Raw genomic sequence first — 25,194 nt, 5'->3', positions numbered from 1 at the left:
CATAAGTTTTGTTGCAGCAAGAGGGATAGAGCAAATCCTGTCCTAGGCAGAACTTTGTTCCAGCCTTACCAGCCATTTACATTCCTGGTGTATACTGGATTTCCTCAACAGTCAGTGTCTGTACTTGGAGCTCCTCTAAAACCGAAGGTAGAGGAATGCCAGATTTGGACCTCCTGGCCTCCCGGTTGGACAACAAACTGGACAGGCTTGTATCTAGGTCCATGGATCTACTGGTGGAAGTGGCAAACGCACTAGATGCTCTGTGGGATTAGTACACCTTGATCTATGCCTTTCCCCCTCTGAAACATCTTCCTCATCTACTCCGCAAGATCATAGCTCTGGTTTGGCACAAACACTAACCCTGTCAAACTTCTCACAGACACACTGTGGGCTGTGATAGACTCTTTGGATTTGCTTTCAAAAGGAACCACTTATCACTCTCCTTTTTTCATTGGCATGACTTTTGAACCCTAGGTTCTGAGGGACAGGGGTTCTCTAAGTCTGTGGCTGCTACAATACTCAGGTCTAGACTGCTTCCTACAAGGTCTGTTATCAGACATAGAGGGTGTACTTGGCTTTGTGTGAGTCTGGAAGCTTTTACCCCAGGAGTATCTCTGTGGGAAGGATCTGCTCTTTTCTGCAGTTAGACAGGACCAACATTCAGCTCTTATCACCATCAAGGTCCAGATCTCTGCTCTTTTCATTCTGTAACAGAGACTGTTGGCTTCCTGCTCTATGAGTAAGACCTTTGTACAAGGGGTTTCCCGTGCGGTCCCTCCTGTCCATTCCCCATTGGCTGGGCAAGTGTCTAAGCTGACCTGCAAGGAACTCTTTTTAGTCCTGCACAAGGACAAGGTGGTGTTAAGGACTAGGACATTTTTCTTCCCAAGATAGTCTTTGCCTTTTCCATTCATCACAATGTTTGTTTATCATCCTGTCTGGCCCTAGTTCACAAAAGGAAATTTCTCTCCATTGTTTGAATGTGGTTTGAGTTGTGCTAATTTTTTTTCAGTCACTACTTTCAGCAACACTAGTTACCTGGTTGCCATGCCAGATTGGTTCTTGAAGGGCATCCCGGTTTTTCATTCCACCATCTCTAGGTGGTGCTTCAAATTGACCTATCAATAGGACATATGGTCCTAATAATAGGGTTTCCGACTTTCCAGTTAGGGCAGTGAGCAACTCCTGGGCTTTTAGGCTCTTCTGTAAACATTCTACCAGGTAGACGTTTACAGAAGGTAGACTTTTACTGATGCCAGCTATGGGTATTAGGTTCTTCAAGCTGCATTTTGATCTGCAGGCAGTCCCCCATTTTTTAGCTTTATGTTGGGCATATTAGTGGATGTTTTCTGTAATGCCTACCCCCTCAGTTGGACTGCTTTTGGATGCCTGAAGGTTTAAAGTGGTTGTAAAGGTAGAAGTTTTTTTACCATTGGCTCCTACAGCTGTCAATCACAGCCAGTGAGCAAGGGGGTGGGCACGCTCTGTGTGTCGTATGAGTGCCCCCATAGCAAATGGCTTTCTATGAGCGCACTTGGCAGGAGGAAGGAGCCAGGAGCGCCAGCGGGGAACCCGCAAAGAGGAGGATCAGGGCTGCTTTGTGCAAAACCACTGCACAGAACAAGTAAGTATAACATTAGTTATGTTAAAATAAAAATAAAATTTACAATTACTTTAAAACTTCATGTCTCCCAGTGGGGGTGAAAGAAAAAGGAATTTTTCTACTTGACGTAACAACTTTTCTTAGAGCGCATTGAAAGACACAGGTCCCACCCCTCTTTATTTATGACTATGCTCTTGGTACTGGATTTCCAACAAAATTGAGGTGTGCTGGTAGTAGGATGGGGTTATACTGGAACACAGTTGTTAGGTTATTCAGAGAAATCTAAAGAGCTCTTCCATTAGAAACTTTAGGAAAAAAATTCAGGGTATTGCTTATGTTGGCAATCAGAAAACAAAACTTACTTGTTTTAGAAGGTGAAGTAGTTGTTTCCTCTGCTTTACCATCTGTTTCTTTTGACGTGCAGCTTCCTGTGTGAGTACTTGTAATAGTAAACTGTGCCTTTCCACCTTATCCTGGGGGTAATAAGATAAGGTTAAGAGAAGGAGTCAGTTTAGGTAAGCGATAGTCTTATTCAGCTGCAGACATCATATTGAGGTGCAGACACTTACCTTTATGTCAGGCATGGTCCACTCCTTCACCTGTGCTTTTTGCTCTAGCTCCTGAACTCTGTTCCCCAGATCTCCATATTCTGTTTGAATCTCCCTCAGATCTTGCTCCATTCTTTGCAAGAGGCTCCTTCCTTCCTGTTCTTCTCTCTGTAAGGGAAATCATAGAGCTTAGGACAATCTGATTCTAGTTTGCAATTGAGGGAACGCCAATTGCAGAGATGATTGCATCATTTATAATCAAATATCAAAATGCCTTGTAGTGTTCTGATAGAGGCCTGACCAACGTAGACCTCAAAGGCAGCTTTGAAGACTTTTTCCTAGGCAACAAGAGTGCTGAAACCCCTACTTTAAATAAACCTGTTGCGATGTTAAATTAAACTTTCTGCAAGAGTTTAAAGCAGGTACTTCTCAATGCCTTTAGATACCTACATGAGCTGCTTGGGTGCCCCAAAATCCATGGAAATCTTATTTAGTATATTTCAACTTAAGCATAGAAAAGCTCTGTCTGGCCCTACTGGACACCATGCTGTTGGTCATTGAAGCTGCCCATTACATCAAGGAACCAACAGTGTGATCAGGAAGGCAGAAGGCAAGAATATCAGGCTTGCCTTTTTTATGCTTCCAAATACATGGTAAGAGAACACCCTACTTTTCCAGATGCTCAGTATGCGGTAATAGATGTCTAAAGGTTCAAGATGCCACCTTTGCTGCCCACTTTCAACTGTTGCAGATGGTTTAAATTAAGGCAGGCCATAGACCACGGGTTGCAGGAAAGAAATTTGCACGATTCCCCTATCAACACAGATAGTGCTCACAGGGGAATCCCTTCTGTCGAGCAATTGTCTAGGAGAAGACAGTGATTATTGCTAGCAGCTATAGCAGCCACTAGCGATAATCACAAATGAATCCAGCAGGCTGGTTGTATCCATGTTGATCGATCAATGAACTTGGTAAATTCAGCCAGCCCACACATGTTTTGAATCTCAGCCAGTTCAGGAAAGAAATTTGCATGATTCCCCCTATCAACACAGACAGTGCTCACAGGGGAATCCTTCCTGCCGAGCAATTGTCTAGGAGAAGACAATGATTATTGCTAGCAGCTATAGCAGCCACTAGCGATAATCACAACTGAATCCAGCAGGCTGGTTGTATCCATGTTGATCGATCAATGAACTTGGTACATTCCGCCTGCTCATACATGGTTCGAATCAGCAGGAACCAGCCGAGATTCAAATTGTCTGTGGCCAGCCTAACTCCAGGCAAAATGTCACTCTTCATTTACTCTTCATATTATGCATACCAAGATTCAAGGAAGAATACTCACGACTTATATTAAGACAATATTTGTTTAGCCCGGATTTCAGCTTGAGGTTATTTCATATGACAACAGTGAACAGCTAATGTTTTTAAGGAAGTGCTATGAATAGAGTACAGAAAGATTGAACAATTTACATGAAAGAAAACCAGCCATCTCATTACATGCCATAAGTGTACCCAGAACCCAGAGTGTCCTCTAGAACACCTCTACTCTATAGTTGTTTTGTTGCAGTAAGCATACACTGCATTGACTTCCAAAATATCTTCTACAATGTCAAACGGACCTATTTGAAATGAATGGTACTTTACCTGGAGTCTCTCGGCCTCCACACCAAGCCGCTTCCTCGCTTGTCTTGCTCTTGAAACCTCTGCTTTTAGCTTCTCCATGGTCTGCTCTTGCCTTGCTTGCCTACCCGCAATCTTTTGCAGTTTCCCAGTGGTGGAGCTGTAGGTGTCTGTCAACGCTTCGCCCAGCTGAAGTGTCCCATATACAAGTACATTGAACTCCTCTTGCAGCGCAGGCCTCCTGTGTTCATTTCCCAGGGAGAAGGGCAGCACTAAGGCAAACAGCAGGAGCAGCATAGTGTGCAGTGACTGGAGAGCTTAGAGTGAAGAGCACACAGGGCAGGTGTCCCAGCTATGAGACGTGTGAGCAGGGAGGATGTGCTATGAAGGCTTGGATTATGTAAGATGTATTCGATATTTCAACAGATGCTGCTAGAGGGTGAGGAGGCAGGATCTGCTGTCTGCCTCAGTTATGTCTGGAAAGCACACATTCTTGGTTTATGCCTTTACCTAAAAGTAGTTTTTATTGTGACTTTTATATTTATACTTGCTGTAAAATATTTTCATAAGGGTGTACAGACTTTGTAAATTTTCTGTTTTGATTGTTTTTTGCTGCTTTCAGCACAGGCTGTGCTTGATTAGCTGCGGGGGAGATGTTGGGGGGCTAATTAGATCCCCAGTGTCTCGATGAAGAGGACCTGTCACCTGCCTAGTGCTGTCACAGAGGGCAGTTGTTATAGCCTTTTTGTGATAGCAATAAGAATAAAGAAAATAAATGAAAACCTGTAAAACAAGTTATAAATGATATAAAATAAATATATTTAAAAAAAAAAAGTAAAGCACCCTCATTAACCCCAATACACACCCCAATGTAATCTCGCAGAGTAGGGTGAGCACTTGGAAGTGAACCTAAATTGTGCCACACGTGAGGTATCACTGTAAATGTTCGCGTGAGAGCAGTAAATCTAGGGCCATAATTCACAGTTAAGTCTACACTGATAACCTGTAGACTTTTAAAGCATAGTCTTTGGAGAATTTTTGTACCACAATTTTAAGGCTTGACATGTTTGGTATCTATCTACGCAAATCTTTTACCACAAAATGGGATATAAGAGATAGGGGCTAGGACAAACTCCACACCAACGATTATTTGTGGGTACTGATAAGGTAAAAATGGGGGGGCAGGGAGGAAAAAAAGGGGTGGGGAGAGAAGGAAAATTGGAGGAGAGCGAGAGAGAAGTGAAAGAAGAGTAGAGGAAAAACAGAAAGAGGGGGAGGTAGGGAGTGGTGAAGAAGGCGGGGGGGTTCCAGGTATGTAAGAAATGCAAGAATTCAGATTGATAAGTGTGTACAATCAAATGAAGGGGGCATAAAGTGTGTGACATTTGGGCAAGTTGACTTGTTGAATGGCATTTTGTTTTTCATACAAGCGTCTGAGCTTCTTACCTCACTGACAGCAACCTTCTTGACCCCTTACAGTCTAGCTTTCGGTTACTACACTTCACTGAAACTGCCCTACTAAAACTCACGATTTACTAACTGCTTAAACCAAAGGCCACTACACCATACACTTACTACTAGACCTCTCTGTGGCCTTTGACACTGTTGATCACCCGCTCCTCCTTCAAAAATTCCACTCTCTGGGCCTTCAAGACTTCGCTCTCTCCTGGTTCTCCTCCTACCTATCACAGCGCTCCATCAGTGTTGCCTATAACTTGTCTCCTCTCCACCTCTTCTTTTTGTAGGGGTCCCCCAGGGTTCTGTCCTCCGACCCCCTCCTCTTCTCCATCTACACCTCTTCCCTTGGTCACTTGATAAACTCCCACGGCTTCCATCCCTATGCTGATGAAACCCAAATCTATCTCTCTACTATTTATATCACTCCTTCAGTCTCCTGTCACATTACTAACTTATTAACTGACTTATCAGCATGGATGTCACACCACTTCCTCAAACCCAATCTTTCTAAAACTGAGCTTATAATATTCTCCACCACCCGTGCCCCCTCCCCTGACTTCTCCATCAAGATCAATTTTATAAAGATCAGTCCTTCCCCCTCATGCGAGGGTACTAGGTGTAACACTGGACTCTGACCTGTCCTTTCAGCCCAAAATCCAATCACTGTCCGAAACTTGAAGACCTACCCTCCATAACGTCTCTAAAACATGCCCCTTTTTAACCGTTGAAACCACAAAGCAACTTATTCACTCCCTCATTATCACTCGCCTTGACTATTGTAACTCCCTCCTCATATGCCTACCTCTTTGCAGGCTGTCCCCTTTTCAGATTGTCACGAATGCTGCTGCCAGAACCATCCACCTTACCAACCATTCAGCGTCTGCCACCTCTTTCTGCCATCCCCTCCACTGGTTTCCCATTGCCCAATGAATAACATTCAAAACATTAACAATAAACATGCAAAGCCATTTACACCTCTGCCTCGAGCTACATCACCAATCTTGTCTCCAATTATTACCCAAACAGTCCGCTCCGCTCCTCCCAAGACATCCTGCTCTCTCTCCTAGCTCCCTTGTCTCCTTTTCCCATGCTCTCTCCAGGACTTCTTCAGAGCCTCTCCCATCCTCTGGAACTCACTAACCCAATCTGTCCAGGTATCTTCTCCTCTGTCCGCTTTTAGGCGATCCATGAAAACTCATCTCTTCAGGGAGGCCTATCCTGCCTTCAGTTAATAACCAAATCTTTTATTTCTCCCATCAGTTCATCCCTCACATTTATTACATTTTGTTCCACCAGCCTCTCCCTGTTAGATTGTAAGCTCCCAGGAGCAGGGCCCTGCTAACACCCTTGTATTGTTGCTGTATTGCGTTCCTTTATGTTGTAAAGTGCTGAGCAAACTGTTGGTGCTGTATAATAATAATATAATATTAATACAGACATAAAGGTGCATTCTTGATACAAAGGCTCTGGCTTTGTACGTTTTCTGTTGCTTTGTGTCAAATAGTGCTATAAGTGGAAGATACGGCTAATGCTATTCTTAAAAATGTATCCCCCCCTCCTACCTATCCTGCATACCCTGTATAAAGAAAATCTTGTACACTTACCCATTTTTAATCCACTCCAGTTTGGGCATGTGATTCTGCAACTCTGGCTTCCCTATGTCAGTGAGTTGCCCCTGCAGGGGAGAGGAGGGAGTGACAACAATGGCTGCACCATGGGAGCCTATGGGTGACATCATGGCTCTGCAAATTCTCAGCTGTTGAGCGCTCCCCTACGTAGGGGAGCCGGAGCTGCTGAATCACATGACCAGACTGAATTTAAAAAAAATTAAGTACACGGATATTTTTTTTATACAAGGTATGCAAGATAGGTGGGGGGGGGGGTCGGGCGTTTTTAAGAATAGTTAGATGTAGATTTTATTACCACTTTAACAACCATTAAGACCAATACGACCACTTATAGCCTAATCAATAATCCACATAAAGGTTATTTTCATCCACCCCCCTAGGCTTGATGTCTAGAGCACAGGAGTGATGAAGCACGAAAACCTTGCTGCACTACTAAGCAGGAAACACAGCCTGCTATGTTAGGCTGTCTATAGACAAAAGATAACGGCTAGGAGATCAGGTATATTAAAGTGCATCCGGAAAGTATTCACATCGCTTCACTTTTTCCGCATTTTTGTTATGTTACAGCCTTCTTCCAAAAATGGATTAAATTCATTATTTTCCTCAAAATTCTACAAACAATACCCCATAATGACAACGTGAAAGAAGTTTGTTTGAGATCTTTGCAAATTTATTAAACGTAAAAAACGAAAAGAAAAAAAAAACATGTACATAAGTATTCACAGCCTTTGCTCAATACTTTGTTGAAGCACCTTTGGCACCAATTACAGCCTCAGGTCTTTTTGACAAGCTTGGCACACATATTTTTGGGCAGTTTCTCCCATTCTTCTTTGCAGGACCCCTCAAGCTCCATCAGGTTGGATGGGAAGCATCGGTGCACAGCCATTTTCAGATCTCTCCAGAGATGTTCAATCGGGTTGAAGTCTGGGCTCTGGCTGGGTCACTCAAGGACATTCACAGAGTGGTACCATAGCCACTCCTTTGTTATCTTGGCTGTGTGCTTAGGGTCATTATCCTTTTGGAAGATGAACCTTCACCCCAGTCTGAGGTCCAGAGCGATGTCTCTGTACATTGCTGCATTCATCTTTCCCTTGATCCTGACTAGTCTCTCAGTTCCTGCAGCTGAAAAACATCCCCACAGCATGATTCTGCCACCACCATGATTCACTGTAGGGATGGTATTGGCCAGGTGATGAGCGGTGACTGGTTTCCTCCAGACATGACACTTGCCTTTTAGGCCAAATAGTTCAATCTTTTTTTTCATCGGACCAGAGAATATTGTTTCTCATGGTCTGAGAGTTTTTCAGGTGCCTTTTGGCAAACTCCAGACAGGCTGACATGTGCCTTTTACTGAGGAGTGGCTTCCATCTGGCTACTCTATTATACAGGCCTGATTGGTGGAGTTCTGCAGAGATGGTTGTTCTTCTAGAAGGTTCTCCACTCTCCACAGAGAAACGCTGGAGCTCTGTCAGAGTGACCATCAGGTTGTTGGTCACCTCCCTGACTAAGGCCCTTCTCCCCTGATCACTCAGTTTGGCCGGGCGGCCCGCTTTAGGAAGAGTCCTGGTGGTTCCAAACTTCTTCCATTTAAGGATGATGGAGGCCACTGTGCTCATTGGAACCTTCAGTGCTGCAGATATGTTTCTGTACCCTTCCCCAGATCTGTGCCTCCATACGATCCTGTCTCGGAGGTCTACAGACAATTCTTTGGACTTAATGACTTGGTTTGTGCTTTGACATGCCTTTCCAAATCATGTTTCAATTAAATGAATTTACCACAGGTGGACTCCAATCAAGTTGTAGACACATCTCAAGGATGATCAGTGGAAACAGGATGCAGCTGAGCTCAATTTTGAGTGTCATGGCAAAGGCTGTGAATACTTATGTACATGTGATTTTTTTTTTTTCCTTTTGTTTTTAGAAATTTGCAAAGATTTCAAACAAACTTCTTTCAGGTTGTCACTATGGGGTATTGTTTTTGTAGAGTTTTGAGGAAAATAATTTAATCCATTTTGGAATACGACTGTAACATTAGGGTTGTCACGTCATCCCTTTAAGCCCGAACACACATGAACTACACAAGTTCTGAGACTAATTTAGTGCAGATAAGGCACCAAGTGAGTTTAACTACCACCTTAATCAGCCACAGAACCTGTGTAATCGATGTGCGTTCGGGTTTAAAGGGATGAGGTGGCAACTCTATATAATGTAACATAAAGTGTGGAAAAACTGAAACGCTGTGAATACTTTCCGGATGCACTGTATAGAGGAAGAGGGGAGTAAACATACATAACCATGCCAGGAAACTTTACTTGCAGTATTTGTACCAACATCACTGACGCCAGTCTTAATGGAGGAGTGCAGCAGCAGAAAATAGATACTGCCCAACCCTTGCCCTGGGGGTTGTATTTCTAGGCATACTTTGTGGGCAGGAGGTGGAATAAGGTCTCTCTTGGATCTAACTGTGGTTCGCTGGATTGGACAATGTTCTCGGGTCTGTGGATACTCTACCAAGCAAATACCCCTGCCACCTGGTATGTATTTAATTAGAAGTTATCCATAGAAATATGAATTTTCAATAGTTACTGTCATCACCTGGTTCTCCATAAACTAAAGTCAGACAGGGGATCTGTTTTATAGACACTCTGCTTGCTGCAGCAATGTGCTCTGATCAGCAGAGATATCCAGCAAAACCAACGTTCCAAGAGTATTAGTAGGAGAGCTTGAATGCCACCCATAACGTCCTTCCCATCATCATCGGCATTTCAACAATATGACCGATTGGGTGGTACCTTTATATTTGTAATAAAGCATATACAATTGTGACACAAGTCATATTGTAATTGAGGGTTATTAAAAAATTACCTTTCCTTTTCAATCTGCAACTCTGTAATTTTCAGTGAAATTCAATATGGCAACTTGAAGGTGTTCTGTACACAGATGGTGTACAGAATGACCCCAGCAATGTCGTTTCCTGCTTCAGTGATTGGCTCACTGATTTTCCCAGAAGTCTACACTAAACTACAAATCAGATTTTTGGCATCCCCTGCAACAAAAATGTCATTTTTGGTGAGACACTCCTAAAGGGGTGCAGACCCTGCCCCTTTCCTCATTAGAGCCCTGCGAGTGCAGCATCTGATTGATAATCATAAGGTCACTCACATTCACTTTTCACATGGACGCATGCAAACAAACAGCTGCTTCTTCAGAATAACAGAAGGTAGGAATCTGCAACAAAGTTTAAAATCCTTGCAATGTTCATAAATCACTCAGAGGGGAATGTTTTGTCGTCAACAAAAGTGGATTTTTTTTAGCACTAATCACATGAGAGATACCGAACCCTTTACTGCCTTCCGAATGGTCAGCTCCTTACTGCTTGCTTGCAGACCTGATATGCTTCCCCATTATTGCAGCCCAGTAAAAGGGATATTGGGAGGATGAAAGCCATGTCCTAGTGCAATGCTGGATTCCTTTCTGATGGGAAAATGAGAAATGTTTATTAGGGCCATTTTAAAATGGCATTGAGGCCTTAAAGGGTTAAATTTGTTCTCCCACCTGGATCAGTTTCATTTTGAATTCCTCCTTAGTCAGACTATTACTTCAGTTCAGTCACTTATTGCTCTGGCCGGCTGTCACTGCCAAGTAAACAAAGGTGACCTCGCCCCGGGTTTACACAAAGGTAACGCCGTCTGCTCCCTTCCCATTGGCTGAATCAGCTATGCCCACTTCGTGCTGTCACTGTCCCTTTGTTGCTTTGCCAGCAGGGGCTTAGTTGTGCTTCTGTTCAGTGTCATATGTTTTAAAGCATATGCCAAGGAATAATAAAAAAATAAAAAAAATACCTATGTAGTACATCTTTGGCACTGAGATCTTTAGGGCTGGTTAACACTTGAATTGCACAGCATTGCAGTCCAAATTCCTGTGCGATTATTTGTGGTGCGATTTTTTTTTTTTTTCCACCCATTCATTTGAATAAGCTGAAATCGCATTGGATCGCACCGCAACCGGATTGTATGGTATTATGGTACCTTGTGATCCGGTGCAGGCAAACACACTGCGTTCGCGATCTGCGCTTGGAGTGTTAATAGGAATACATTGACACCCATGGCGGATCACGCACCCAGAACGCAGGTTTCCTGCACCACATTCTGATGTAAACGGGCCCTAAAGGGTGTCTCACATTTTCCCATGTTTTATCCCTTTAAAAACCCTTGTAGCATAGGAAAATTATCTGTTGATCTGCCAGAAATGCAATCTGATCTTAAAGCGGACCTTTAATCATTTTTTTTCTACTTTCCATCTATTAAATCTTCTTGTTGTTTTAACTTTGGACAGTAAAACATTTTTTTTTCTGCCAGTAAATACCTTATACAGCTCACTTCCTGTTTCTTGTCTGGTCATTACCCTAGGCTTATGACATCATGCACAGTTCTGTCTCTCTTTTTCACTCTGCTGAGAGTTTGCCAGGAAGGGAGAGGGGATGAGTCATAAGAGAGCCAATGGAAGCTGCAGAGATGGAGGTGTGCCTCTGTGTGTCTGTGTAAATCCAGGAAGTGAACAGGCAGCCCATAGTTAAAGGGGTTGTAAACCCTTGTGTTTTTTCACCTTAATGCATCCTATGCATTAAGATGAAAAAACACCTGACAGTGACTGGCCCCCCGTTTTACTTACATAATCCTTGGAATTTCTCACGGCGGAGACCCGCTCTTCCTCTGCCCGGGGTTCTCGGCTCCTGATTGGATAGATTGATAGCAGCACAGCCATTGGCTCCCGCTGCTGTCAATCAAATCCAGTGACGCGGGGGGCAGGGCCAAGTCCTACATTTGGCTTCTATGGACACCAAATGATGGACTCGTTGGCGCGCCTGCACGGTATCCCCCCGTGAGAGCGCTTCGACTAGGGGGCTATACGATGCAGGGAGGAACCGCGAGAGCCGCTGGGGAACCCCAGAAATCGAGAATCGGGGCTACTCTGTTCAAAACAAGCTGCACAGTGGAGGTAAGTATGATATGTTTGTTATTTTTTTTTTTTTTTAAACTCAAAGCTTTACAATCACTTTATAATAACTGCAGCCAGACTCAGTGGAGGGAGATTTCTGCAGCATATTTGGCAAGTACAGAATCACAGTATATATCAAATAATATGCAAAGTGGTCGGAGGGAAGCTTCAGAATGGCAAAGATGTTTTTATTACAAATTATGTGAGCAGACTGCAGTTCTTCTTTAATATCCTATTGTGGGCTGACATTTCTGTGGACTGAGTGGTGTCAGCCCTGACCTTTGCTAAACTACTCAATCCTCCCCTCTGTTTTCAGCTCTAGAGCATAGGCACCATTTGATTTGTAGTTCAAGATATGACCTGGGAGGGCTAAATAGACTCTTTGAGATTACACAGGAAGTTTGCAGAGGACACATGACAGCTCTAAATTTTTAAAAAGATCAATAGGTTTTTTTGCACATACAAAGCAAATGTAACCGAACAATTTCAATGGTATATTTAGCAGACCAAATTGTATCAGTTCAGTTAGTTTATGTACACTGTAATTTACTGTGTGTTAAAATGTAAACAGCTACTATAAATACTGTACATCATTTTATTTTTATGAAGCAGTTTATGTGAAGGAAGTTTATTAACATTTTATGGGTAAATCTGAAAACAGATGTATCAGAGTGAAGATTATGTAAATCCAACTCAGCATTATGGGGAACATTGTCCTCCAACGCACAGCTTGAGCTCTTTTGTGGTATTTATATAGCGTGGTATACATTGGGGGTCAACCTGAAAATTACAGAGGACCCCAAGTGCGGCCTTCAACACTTAAATAGGGCTGCACAATAGCAACGCATCTTTGCACCATCTAAAGCCTAAAATTTTGGTCATGCTGCATTTTATGCAGAGTATTATAACGCACACTGAAGTAGTTGGAGTATAATAACCCCAGCATTGGTGCAGTAAATGCAATAATAAACGCCAACATTGATGTCAGTGAACACAAGAATAACCCCCAACACTGGTGTCAGTACTAATAACTGCTTCAGATCTGCGCTATAGCCGAATGATGGCTACAACACGGATCTGCTTTGCCTGGAGGCCATCAATAGACGTCCTCCCCTTTGCACGCTCGCCACGCCCCGTGTTCACAGATTGGAGTAAGGGGACGATCCCGGCCCCTTACCGCATGATCAGCTGTCAGCCAATGAAAGTTGATCACGTGATGTAAACAGAAGATCAGTAATCGTTTTTTTTTTTTTCTCACGCTGATAGCGTTTGGAGAAAAAAACCCAATCACCGGCTTCTGTTGAAGGGACACCGGCCCGGAAGAGGCGAAGCCGCCTCATATGTGCCCACCAGTACCGCCTGCTAGTGCCACAAATCAGTGCCCACAGTACATAAGTGCCTGCAATCAGTGTCACCTATCAATGCACACAAGTGCCACCTATAAATGCCCACCAGTGGTGCCAATCGGTGCCACCTAGCAGTGATGCCTATCAGTGCCATTCAGTGCCCATCACTGCCACCCATCAGTGCCAGCTATTAGTGCCCTTTAGTGCCATCCATCAGTGCCAGCTATTAGTGCCCTTTAGTGCCATCCATCAGTGCCACCTCATCAGTGCCCACCAGTGCCACCTCATCAGTGCCGCCTATCAGTGCCCATCAGTGCAGCCCATCAGTGTAGCCTCATCAGCGTACATCAATGAAGGAGAAAAATTGCCTGTTTGCAAAATTTATTAACAAAATATAAAACTGTTTTGTTTTTTGTTTTTTTTTTAATTCTGTCTTTTTAATTTTTTTTTAACAAAAAATAAATACCACAGAGGTGATCAAATACCACCAAAAGAAAGCTCTATTTGTGGGAAAAAATTATAAAAATGTCATTTGGGTACAGTGATGGATGACCGCGCAATTGTCATTCAAAGAGTGACAGGGCTAAAAGCTGAAAATTGGTCTGGGCAGGAGGGGGGTTTAGGTGCCCAGTATGCAAGTGGTTAACAGCCCCCCCCCTCCTCTTCACATTGGTGGTCACTGGCAGGGAAATTACTGGATTACTGCACAGATTTATGGATTAATTAAGACATCAAAATTCAACTAAGAACATACATGCTACTTGTGTTTAGATGATATTTGTTTTATTGCATTTCAGCTTTGCTGTACCAGGTTTAGAAACTATCAGCGCATTATAATTTGCAGAACTAAAATAGCCTTTCTTTTTCTTTACAGGAACCTTCTTTATGTTTATCCACGGTCCCTTAACTTCAGCAGCCGCCAGGGGTCTATGCGGAATATTGCAGTGAAGGTCCAATTCATGGCTGGAGAAGACCCCAACCAGGCTTTAGCGGTGAGCCTAGAGACAGATTGGAGTTGTGTTCTAATACACATGCCTGGTATCCTGACATGTCAGCCCTCTAAGCTCATACTGTAAAGCAGTGGTTCTCAACCCCTGTCCTCAGGACCCACTAACAGGCCAGGTTTTATGTATTACCTTGGGGAGATGCAGACTAGAATACTGCAATCACTGAGCAGAAAATGATATCACCTGTGATGGATTTCAGTTATCTTACAAACCTGGCCTGTTAGAGGGTCCTGAGGACAGGTGTTGAGAACCACTTGTTGTAAAGGGTAAAAGAGGCTGTGAAGTACTTGTCTTTCTGTAGAAAAGGGTGGTCAGGGCCCCAACGGGCAGACAGTTGTCTGACATACATACATAGGCCATGAGATCTTTGCTCAAAGTTTTGGGGGTGAAGGGGAGGGGGTTCTTATATCTGTGGCCCTACCTGAATATTTATCTTCCTTGGAGGAGAGCGGCATGGGCCACCAGAGGGAGCCCTGACCACCACTTCCACCAAGTAAAGTGCTTATTTGTCACCTTTTTTGAGCATTTATGGAGGGGGATTATTGGGAGTGCCTGTTATTTGAATATACGATATAGTGTCAAAAGTATTGGGACACCTGCCTTTACACGCCCATTAACTTTAATGGCATCCCAGTCTTAGTCTGTAGGGTTCAATATTGAGTTGGCCCACTCTTTGCAGCTATAATAGCTTCAAGTCTTCTGGGAAGGCTGTCCACAAGGTTTAGGAGTGTGTCTATGGGAATGTTTGACCATTCTTCCAGAAGCGCATTAGTGAGGTCAGGCACTGATGTGGACGAGAAGGCTTGGCTCGCAGTCTCCACTTTAATTCATCCCAAAGGTGTTCTATCAGGTTGAGGTCAGGACTCTGTGGTGTGCGGGCCAGTCAAGTCCCTCCACTCCAAACTTGCTCATCCATGTCTTTATAGACCTTGCTTTGTGCTCTGGTCCAAATCATTTGGTGGTGTGGGGTTGTTTTCCGGGGTTGGGCTTGGCCCCTTAGCTCCAGTGAAGGGAACTCTTAAGGCGTCAGCATAACAAGACATTTTGGACAATTTCATGCTCCCAACTTTGTGGGAACAGTTTGGGGATGGCCCCTTCCTGTTCCAACATGACTGTGCACCAGTGCACAAAGCAAGGTCCATAAAGACATGGATGAGCGAGTTTGGGGTGGAGGAACTTGACTGGTCCGCACAGAGTCCTGACCTCAACCGGATAGAACACCTTTTGGATGAATTAGAGCAAAGACTGCGAGCCAGGCCTTCTCATACAACATCGGTGCCTGTCCTCATAAATGCGCTTCTGGAAGACTGGTCAAACATTCCCATAGACACACTCCTAAACCTTGTGGACAGCTTTCCTAGAGGAGTTGAAGCTGTTTATAACTGCAAAAGATGGGCCAACTCAATATTGAACCCTACGGACTAAAGCCTCGCATACACGGTACGATTGTTGGCCAACCGAGCGTCTGATATTTGTCAAAAGGACGTGTGCCAGGATCTTGTCTTGCATACAAATGGTACATAATTGTTGTGCCACAAACACGAACGTAGTGACTTACTACGAGGAATTTCAGCTCTTGAACGGCACCCTTTGGGCCCCTTCTGCTAATTTTGTGTTCGGTGAGCATTGATTCCGATCATGTGTGTTTGTACTTTCGACTTTTGTGTGACGGATTTGTGTACTAACCATACGAAAATCTGACATCAAACCGTTGTCTACTGAAAATTTACTAGCCTGTCATCCAACATTTGTTGGCGGAAAATTGGACAACAATTGTCAAAAGGAGCGTACTAACAGTAAGATTTTAGGACAACAGCCTGTCAACAGACAAAACCCTGCAAACAATCGTACCGTGTGTACGAGGCTTTAGACTGGGATGCCATTAAAGATCGTGTGTGTAAAGGCAGGTGTCCCAATACTTTTGACCATATAGTGTACCTTTACTAGAATAAAATGTTTTGCAAAAAAACAAATGCAGCATTTGATTGGCTTTCTCTGCACATAACTGGTGGCTAGATTTTTTGCTCATCTGAGTTTTGCTCCTTTTCCTGTATTTAGCTGTAACCGTCCCATCTCTTTGTCTGTAGGTGATATTTGGGAAGTCGAGTTGCAGTGAGTACTACACTGAGGCGTACACTTCTGTGGTATATCATAATAAGTAAGTAATTCTTTTCTTATCTGGTCTTCTGTCCTGATCCTCTTAAGCTGGATATATAATGATTGAAATTCGGCCAAAGTTTGATCAGTGTGTGGCCAACTCCGCTCGACAGAAGTCAATCAATTTGATCAATTTTGTGTCAAAGCGACATTGTGGAAGTTTTTTTTTCTCGATTAGTGGTGGCAGACAATTGTTTTCTGACAGTGGTGGGAGCCGCTGCCGATGTACAATACAGGAGCCGGGGAATTTGTGTGGATGGAGGAATCTATTTTTTTTTTGTTTCAGCCTGAAAACAAACAGTATGACCAGTTTTAGACGGCGGAGGGCCAGTGCACATGATGCTAGAGGTCGACCGATATATCGGCCGATATTTGGTGTTTTCTACTTAATCGGCATATGTGCTGATAAAAAAGGCCGATATCAGCGGACTTGCAAATGACTTCTGTAACAGAAGTCAATGCAAGTTGCCTGAAATCTTCTGTGAAGGGACTTCTCTCCTCTCTGGGCAGCCTGCCAAATCTGATAAAAAGAACCTGAAGAGATACAATGTTTACACTTATGAATGAACTGAATGTGTGTAGAAGCTCTCAGTTTAACCTTTTAAAGACTACATTTTCTGACATTTGTTGCTTACAAGTAAAAATCGTGTATTTTCTGCTAGAAAATCACTTAGAACCCCCAAACATTATATATATATATATATATATTTTTAGCAGAGACCCTAGGGAATAAAATAGCGGTTGTTGCAATATTTTATGTCACACGGTATTTGCGTAGCGGTCTTTCAAACGCAATATTTTTTGAAAAAATAAACTAATAAATTAAAAAAAAAACTAAGCAGTAAAGTTATCCCATTTTTTTTTCATCCAAAAGTTTTGATTACCTGTTTTTGTGTATTTAATATTTAAGATATAGTTTTTTTTTATTTTTTTTTTATTTAAATTCTACATACAAGTGAACTGATTGGAGGTTTGTTTTGTTTAATGTTTAAATGTAAAAAATTGTCTGTATCACTTAAGGTTGCTTTCACACTGCAGCGGGCATGCGTTGACGGTAAAACGCTGCTAGTTTTAGCGGCGCTTTACTGTCATTTTAGCGGTGCTATTCGGCTGCTAGCGGGGCACTTATAACCCAGCTAGCAGCCGAGGAAGGGGTTAAATGCGCCCCTGAAGCGCTGCTGCCGAAATGCTTTGCAGGCACTTCGGCAGTGGTGCGCATTCATTTCAATGGGCAGGAGTGGTGGAGCAGCGGTATACACCGCTCCAAAGATGCTGCTTGCAGGACTTTTTTTTTAACATCCTGCCAGCGCATCGCCTCAGTGTGAAAGCACTCGGGATATCACACTGAGACTGCAGGAGAGCCGTTTTACAGGCACTTTACAGGCGCTATTTTTAGCCCAAAAGCGCCTGAAAAACGTTCCAGTGTGAAAGGGGTCTAACTGTTTTTATGAGATGAAGAAAAAGAGGGAAAAAATAAGAGGGAAAAAAGAAAAAAAAAAAATTGGCCTAATATATCGGCCCAAAAAAATCGGCATCACATATCGGCCATCGGCCACCGCAATTTCTAAATATCGGCATCGGCCAGAGAAAAACCCATATCGGTCAACCTCTACATGATGCAGTTCAAACCGTCTTTTGACAGATACAGTGGAACCTTGGATTACGAGCTTAATCCATTCCAGGAGAATGCTTGTAATCCAAAGCACTCGCATATCAAAACTGGTTTCCCCATAGAAATCAATGGAAACGAAGATAATTCGTTACACATTGACATCTATTGCATGCAATACCGCATGTGTCCAAAGGTGGGGGGGGGGAGCGCCGGAGAGCCTCGGAAATACTCGGGGACAGCTCGGCTGAAATCGGAAAGGCTCAGAAACATTTGGGAACGGAGTATTTGAGAGTGATTCCAAGTATTTCCGAACCATTCAGAAAATATATGAGAAGATCTGGACAGCCGCACACCGGTAGAAAATGCAAGTGTCTTTTATTGTAAAAATTGGATCATGAAGCACACAAGACACTACAGAGGAAAAAGTACAGGAAAACAGCTGACGCGTTTCACACTTGTGCCAAGTGCTTACTCATAGCTCATATAGCTATATTTTCGAACCGTTCCGAGTGTCACCGGCGCCCCCGCACCTCTGGCCAAATGCGGTACTGCACACCACATTAGTTCGTCTTTCATAACGCTCGTTAACCACGTTACTCGTTTACCAAGGTTCCACTGTAAATGCTGTGCCTGCAAGTGGGGTGTCCAGTTTGCCCCTGTTCTCTGCCATTTCTTACTGGTCTTCTTTGCACCCTCACAATGTCACTTCCTATGACTGATACCTATGGACTCCTCACCACAGCCCCTTGAGGGAGCCTAGAAAAAAATGTGGGATTTTAGTCTTGTTTTCTAAGAGCAAGTGCCATTAAAGTGATTGTAAAGGCAGAAGGTTTTTTATCTTAATGCATTCTATGCATTAACATAAAAAGCCTTCTGTGTGCAGCATCCCCCCAGCCCCTCTAATACCTACCTGAGCCCCCTCTCTATTCAGCAATGTTGTAGGATTGTCCTGGCTGCCCGGAATTCCCCTCCTCATTGGCTGAGATAGCAACGTGGCGCCATTGGCTCCCACTGCTGTCAAAGTCAGTCAACCAATATGCAGAGGAGGGGAGCAGGGCCGGGCCGCAGCTCCGTGTCTGAATGGATACATGGAGCTGCAGCTTGGCTCGGGTGCCCCCATAGCAAGCTGCTTGCTGTGGGGGCACTCGACAGGAGGGAGGGGCCAGAAGAGCCGAAAAGGGATTCAAAAAGAGGAGCACAGAGCAGGCAAGTATAACACGTTTGTTATTTTTAACAAAAAAAAAAACCTGAGACTTTACAATCACTTTAAATACCTTCATATTTATCTTACTTTTAAGCTGAACTGAACTTAATTGAATTTTAGAGGGGTTTTTTTTTTCTTTTAAATTAAAAAAACATGTTATACTTACCTGCTGTATGCAATGGTTTTGCACAGAGCAGCCCAAATCCTTCTCTTCTGGGGTCCCTCGTTGGCGCTCCTGGCTCCTCCTTCCTTTCAAGTGCCCCCCATAGAAAGCTGCTTGCAATGGGGGCATTCGTGCGGGCTTGATCCCGAGCCCCTTGCTACCTTGTCACTGGAGTTGATTGATAGCAGCAGGAGACAATGACTGAGGATAGAGAAAGGAGCGCTGCTGCTCTTGGGCAAATCACTGGATTGAAATCAGGCTCAGCTAAGTATAAGGGGGGCTGAGGGGTGGAGCTGCATGTAAAAAAAAAAAAAAACTATTTAGCCTTTACAACCAGTTTAAAAAGTAAACATTTGCTATATTGTAGGGAAACAGAATTGTTCATTGGACCTAAGCAGTACTTGTGTGTCTTCAGCCTCATTGCTGTGTATTTGCAGAGTAAGATCATTTATGGGTCTGCTGGCTCTGATTGCTAGTCTAGATATTTGCAGTGAGATCTGGTGATGTCACTATTGTGCTACTCACAGTTCTCTTTACTGGAGACTGTGACATGTGGAAGCAAAGCCCTGCTTTTACCAACATGGCTGCCTTCTTACAGAGACACGGTGTAGAAAAAGTTATTATTATACAGGATTTATATAGCGCCAACAGTGCTGAGAAACAGATCAACCAGTGGCGGCTGGTGGTAATTTTTTTTGGGGGGTGGCAAACAGTGCATCCACAGCCATCAATCCTTCCCCTCCAATCAGTCGGGTAACCCGCACCAACCCCCCAAGATCCCCCCGCCCAATCAAACCCCCCCGGTTGGTTGGGTAACCCCGTACCACCCCTCGCGGTCCGGTCAGTCGGGTCCGGAGCGCTTACCCCATCTATGGCGGGCAGTGCTTCACCTGGGCGACAGGCGGCAGACATCACAAGTGGCTTCCCCTTCCCCTTCATCTCAGACCTGCTTGGCCGGGAGGAGAATCAGTGTGAAAATAGCAAATATTCATTCGCTATTGTCATACAAGAGGGTGTGCTCGGTTCGCAGTGCTTTGCACCCCGAGCCCACCCTTTTTTTAAACCTATTAGAGCCTCTGGTTGTAATCACGCACTTCAAAACCCCCCCATTGGAATTCATGCATCCGGCATCCTGCATGGGGGTTGGATGCATGGATAAGGGGGCGGAGCACGTGCACCCCTAATGGACGGGCCGCCCCGGGGATCAACTGCAAGGAGTCCCCAGGCAATACTGGTGATTGGTCTTTTGCCACTTGCCTTTTATTTTGGGTTTAGCTTTCATAGTTTAGTCGTTCGGTAACCGCTTGCCACCTGCCCATAGGAGTTGTACTGAGAGTGAGAGCAGCTCCAGTCCAGGTGTCATACCTCTATGTCTCAAACTTTCTTCTGGGTTTGGGGCACACGTGGGCACACCCCCTGCCAACCTGTGCTCTGATTGGACACAGCACAAGTTTGGCAGCTGACTTCAGCCAAAATTACACACAGAGTTCTATGTTTACAAAAGCTGTGTTTTGTGAACTGCGATCTGGCTGTTGCAGGGAGAGAAAACTGACTGATAGTAAAGTAAAAGCAATGCACATTACACATGGTTAGGTACACAGCTAATCTTTTGATTTCTCCTAGATATTAACCCCTTCCCAGCCAGTGTCATTAGTAAAGTATAGTATGGTATTATAACTGATAACTGTATTAAAGTCACTATTGATGTCAGTCACTTAGTCTGTTAGCACCAGATTTCCCACCACACTATCACAGTCCCACTATAAGTTGCTGGTCACTGGCATTCCCAGTATAGTGTCATAGCTGCGTAAATTCCAGTATATATACCATAGTTTGTAGTCGCTATACCTTACGCACATACATATACAGTTATTGGGATTTTTTTTTATCAAAGACATGTAGCTGTTTTTTTTTTGTTTTGTTTTTTTCAAAAATTTCGATTTCTTTTTTTTTTTTCCTATTTATATCACAAAAAAAAAAAAAAAAAAACAGTGGTGATCAAATACCACCCAAAGAAAGAAAGCTCTATTTGTGTGAAAAAATAATAAAAATTTTGTTTGTGTTCAGTGCTGCATGACCACGCAATTGCCAGTTAAAGTAGCGCAGTGCTGAATAGCAAAAGATGGCCTGATAATGAAGGGGGTAAAACCTTCTGGAGGTCAAGTGTTTAAAGTGGAATTCCAGTCTCTCTGCCAGGTTCTAGATACCTTCAAAACTTATGCCGCGTACACACGGTCGGACTTTACAGCAAACTTTGCCCGGCTGACTTTTCGACGGACTTTACTATGGACTTTCTGAATGAACGGACTTGCCTGCACACAATCCACCAAAGTCCGTGGAATTCGTACGTGATGACGTAGGACCGGACTAAAACAAGGAAGTTCATAGCCAGTAGCCAATATCTGCCCTAGCGTGGCTTTTTGTCTGTCGAACTAGCATACAGACGAGCGGACTTTTCGACCGGACTCGAGTTCAACGGATAGATTTAAAAACATGTTTCAAATCTAAGTCCGTCCAACTTTTGAGCAAACAAAGTCTGCTGGAGCCCACACACGATCGAATTGTCCGACGAAATCCCGTCCGCCGGGCAAAGTCTGCCGTAAAGTCCGACCGTGTGTACGCGGCATAAGCCTAAACCTACTCCCACCCCCATTCTAAGTCTATTGTATCTACCCTGTAAAAGAAACGATGTCTATACACACCTATTCTGAGGATTGGTTCCCAGCACCGGCTTCAGGGAAGAGGAGGGATAGCCGACAAAGGCAGCTTTTTGAACGGCAGGCAGTCCTCAGTTTTCTGTTTTCTTGGGCCTGTCAGTGATTGTTGTATTGCCCACTCTTTTGTTGGTCCCAAAAAATGCAGGATTTTTGTACTTAATCATAAAAATCCTTTTTTTAGAATCCTTTTGAGTTACACAGGTTCCACTCCTGTAGTTATGATCATGCTTCATCTGTTTATGATCATGCTGTTGGTACTGCTTTCCAATAAACTGAGGTATGCTGGAAGTTGGAGGGGTAATCCTGGGCTGGCCTGCAGTTTTTTGTTTGCCAGTGTCCAGACCTCCTGTAGATGGCAGTATAACCCAAAGGTTTAAGACTTCACGTGTACCTTCAAGAAAGGATTTCTGTACTCATCATAAAATCCCTATTTTACCTGCCAATATATTTGTAGCTCTGTTCAACCAGTCACCCCAACTCCCCCGCTCTACAGTTCATAGCTGGCAGAAGACACCATTATATCATTTTCCAGCTCTGCAGCTCCCTGTGTCACCTGCTCTACCATCATACCTTCTGCCTGTAAATTGCTTAAACACTGACACTAATCAATACATAACTGAAGTTAGAGGTACTTTATATGTGCCCTGAGTTCTGCTTCTATTTTGTCAATATCTTAGCTCATAAACCTTTCTGTGCCAAATTCCTCCCAGATCTCCAGAGTTCTATGAAGAATTTAAAATGAAAATTCCTGGAAACATGACCGAAAACCACCATCTTCTCTTCACCTTTTACCATGTGAGCTGCCGGCAGAACCAGACTTCCGCCGTGGAGACGCCTGCTGGCTATACGGTGAGAGATTTCTGTACCTATACCTCCTATGTAAGAGCTTTCTTTACCTATACCTCCTATGTAAGAGCTTTCTGTACTTATACTTCCTATGTAAGAGCTCTATGTGCCTTCAGCCAAGACTTTACCATTGGTGTCTGGACACAATGATAACAGGAAGGTTGAGGTATTGCTGGGGTGATAAGGTGATCCATAGCCCTAGAAGAATGGCAGATGAAATCTGATGGTTTACTATAGAATTCTATTTCTTCACAGTGGATCCCACTGATGCAGCATGGTAGACTTCGTACAGGAGCCTTCTCCCTCCCAGTGTCTGTGGAAAAGCCTCCACCCAGCTACTCAGTGCTGACCCCTGATGTAAGTATACCGTATTTACTATATAGAACATATGTTTTTAGGTCTGTGTCTAGGTCATTCTGCCCAAAACTAAATTTGACGGGGCACTGTCATGAGAGATTAATGGAGTCTGCCATTACTGAACTGTCCTTTAGGAATGCTAGCTCCTTGGCTATCATTGTGATTCTTTGATTTCTGAGTCGCTGACCTGGAACAAGTATAAATATAAGCACTTTTCTGTGCCTAATCCCTTCCAGATTTCTGAAGTTCTATAGAGAATTTAGAAAAAAAAAATCCTGGAAGTCCAACAGAAAACCATCATCTTCTCTTCACTTTTTACAGTATGCTTGTTTCAGGATTAGGAATGAAACATACGGAAACCAAACACAGTCAGGCATTTAGTATTTTCCATAGGAGGCATGCAGTGGCAGCCTCCATATATCTCTTATGACAGTCTCTCTCTAAGTTCTTGGTAGATGAACGAGTACAAGGAGCTGGGTCTGCTCATCTGCTGTGATCATTATTATGGGGGTTCTCGCTCTCCCTGCCACAATTTTATTTTTATTTTTAATTTTTAAATTTTTTTATTTTATGGTACAAAGAATGTAACAGAAGGAGCAGGAGAACCCAAACTCCCAGTTGGGCAGCTATAAAAACAAATGAGAGAGGGTGCCTCCATCTGAGTGTAAACCATGTAAGAAAGCATGAGATGTTAGTAAGGTATTTATTATTTATTTATTTCAGGTACTTATATAGCGCCGTCAATTTACACAGCGCTTTACATATACATTGTACATTCACATCGGTCTCTACCCTCAAGGAGCTTACAATCTAAGGTCCCTAACTCACCTTCATACATACTAGGGACACTTTAGACAGGATCCAATTAACCTACCAGCATGTCTTTGGAGTGTGGGAGGAAACCGGAGTACCCGGAGGAAACCCACGCAGGCACAGGGAGAACATGCAAACTCCTGGCAGGTAGTGTTGTGGTTGCGATTTGAACCAGCAACCCTTCTTACTGCTAGGTGAAAGTGCTATCCACTACACCACTGTGCCGCCCGGTAATGCACTCGCATATTGTGAAGGAAGGATCATCATATCAATAGGAGAATTGTCAATGACGAGGGCAAATATCATCAGGCAAGTGGCTGGCAGGTGCAGAGTTTGGCCAGGAAGCCGCTGTGTGGATGTGGAGAGGACTGCTGTAGCTCAGAGAGTTGGAGTTGAGTGGTGGCATATGGGTATCCTCAGCCCGCTCTACGACACTCGGCTTCAATCAGCGATGGCGCCACTCCATAAAGTTTCTCTATGGGCTGACAAAGGGGCAAAGCCCCAAAACACGTAGCCACTCCTCTTTTACAAATGTTGAGTGCATTACCTTTCTGATAATCTCATGCTTTCTTACATGGTTTTTTTCAGATGAAAGCGCCCTCTCTCGTTTGTTTTTTATCTGCATTAGGTTTGTTCAAGCTCTACTCTAGGGGAGCTGCCACTTTCACTAAGAGTGACTGTCCTATTTCCTTTATCCTCCACCCAGCACTTATGCTATGCAGTTTTTGGGAGGCCACAGCAGCACCATAGTTTAAATCCCTTTTGCCAGTTGGGCAGCAGCCGTGCCAGGGATTTATGCAGGGAGAGCTCACATAATATGCTAGGGGCTGACTTAGCCCATCACGTTGCACCCAAAATTAGATTTTGCTTTTGAGTGGTTACCTTGTAAGGAGGAACTGTACCCTAACAATTGTATAGTGACATTAAAAGACACTAAAGGTATTTTTAAATTTTTTTTTAAAAATAACAAACATGTCATACTTGCCTCCACTGTGCAGCTCGTTTCGCACAGAGTGGCCCCTGAACCTCATCTTCTGGGGTCCCCAAGCGGCTCTCACGTCTCCTCCCCACATCAGATAACCCCCTGGGAGAAGCGCTCTCCCCGGGGGGGGGG

The 25,194-nt window shown here is 43.8% G+C and overlaps 2 protein-coding genes across 9 annotated transcripts in view; one reads left to right on the top strand and one right to left on the bottom strand.

Moving 5' to 3' along the window:
* The window catches only part of DOCK6 (dedicator of cytokinesis 6), a 299,047-nt gene that overhangs the window by 164,219 nt on the left and 109,634 nt on the right, over positions 1-25,194 (top strand). For all 7 annotated transcript variants that reach the window (XM_073622622.1, XM_073622618.1, XM_073622617.1 and 4 more), the window contains exons 15-18: positions 14,079-14,196; positions 16,299-16,369; positions 22,775-22,913; positions 23,166-23,267. In XM_073622622.1, the coding sequence (XP_073478723.1) occupies positions 14,079-14,196; positions 16,299-16,369; positions 22,775-22,913; positions 23,166-23,267 (430 nt within the window). The remainder of the gene's footprint in view (positions 1-14,078; positions 14,197-16,298; positions 16,370-22,774; positions 22,914-23,165; positions 23,268-25,194) is intronic.
* ANGPTL8 (angiopoietin like 8) overlaps positions 1-25,194 on the bottom strand; it is a 29,964-nt gene that overhangs the window by 3,597 nt on the left and 1,173 nt on the right. The window contains exons 1-3 of one of the 2 annotated variants that reach the window (XM_073622626.1): positions 3,799-4,177; positions 2,173-2,319; positions 1,966-2,076 (exon numbers count right to left, since the gene is read on the bottom strand). In XM_073622626.1, coding sequence (XP_073478727.1) covers positions 1,966-2,076; positions 2,173-2,319; positions 3,799-4,071 — 531 coding nt within the window. In that variant the 5' untranslated portion in view covers positions 4,072-4,177. Of the gene's footprint in view, positions 1-1,965; positions 2,077-2,172; positions 2,320-3,798; positions 4,178-25,194 lie in introns of those variants that run through there. The other variant, XM_073622627.1, reaches the window with a different exon arrangement.

This window comes from Aquarana catesbeiana, linkage group LG03 (genome assembly GCF_042186555.1).
Source record: "Aquarana catesbeiana isolate 2022-GZ linkage group LG03, ASM4218655v1, whole genome shotgun sequence".
In the NCBI taxonomy this organism is placed as follows: Eukaryota; Metazoa; Chordata; class Amphibia; order Anura; family Ranidae; genus Aquarana; species Aquarana catesbeiana.
Note: the sequence above shows the minus strand (reverse complement) of the source record. Positions and strands in the feature narration are given on the sequence as shown.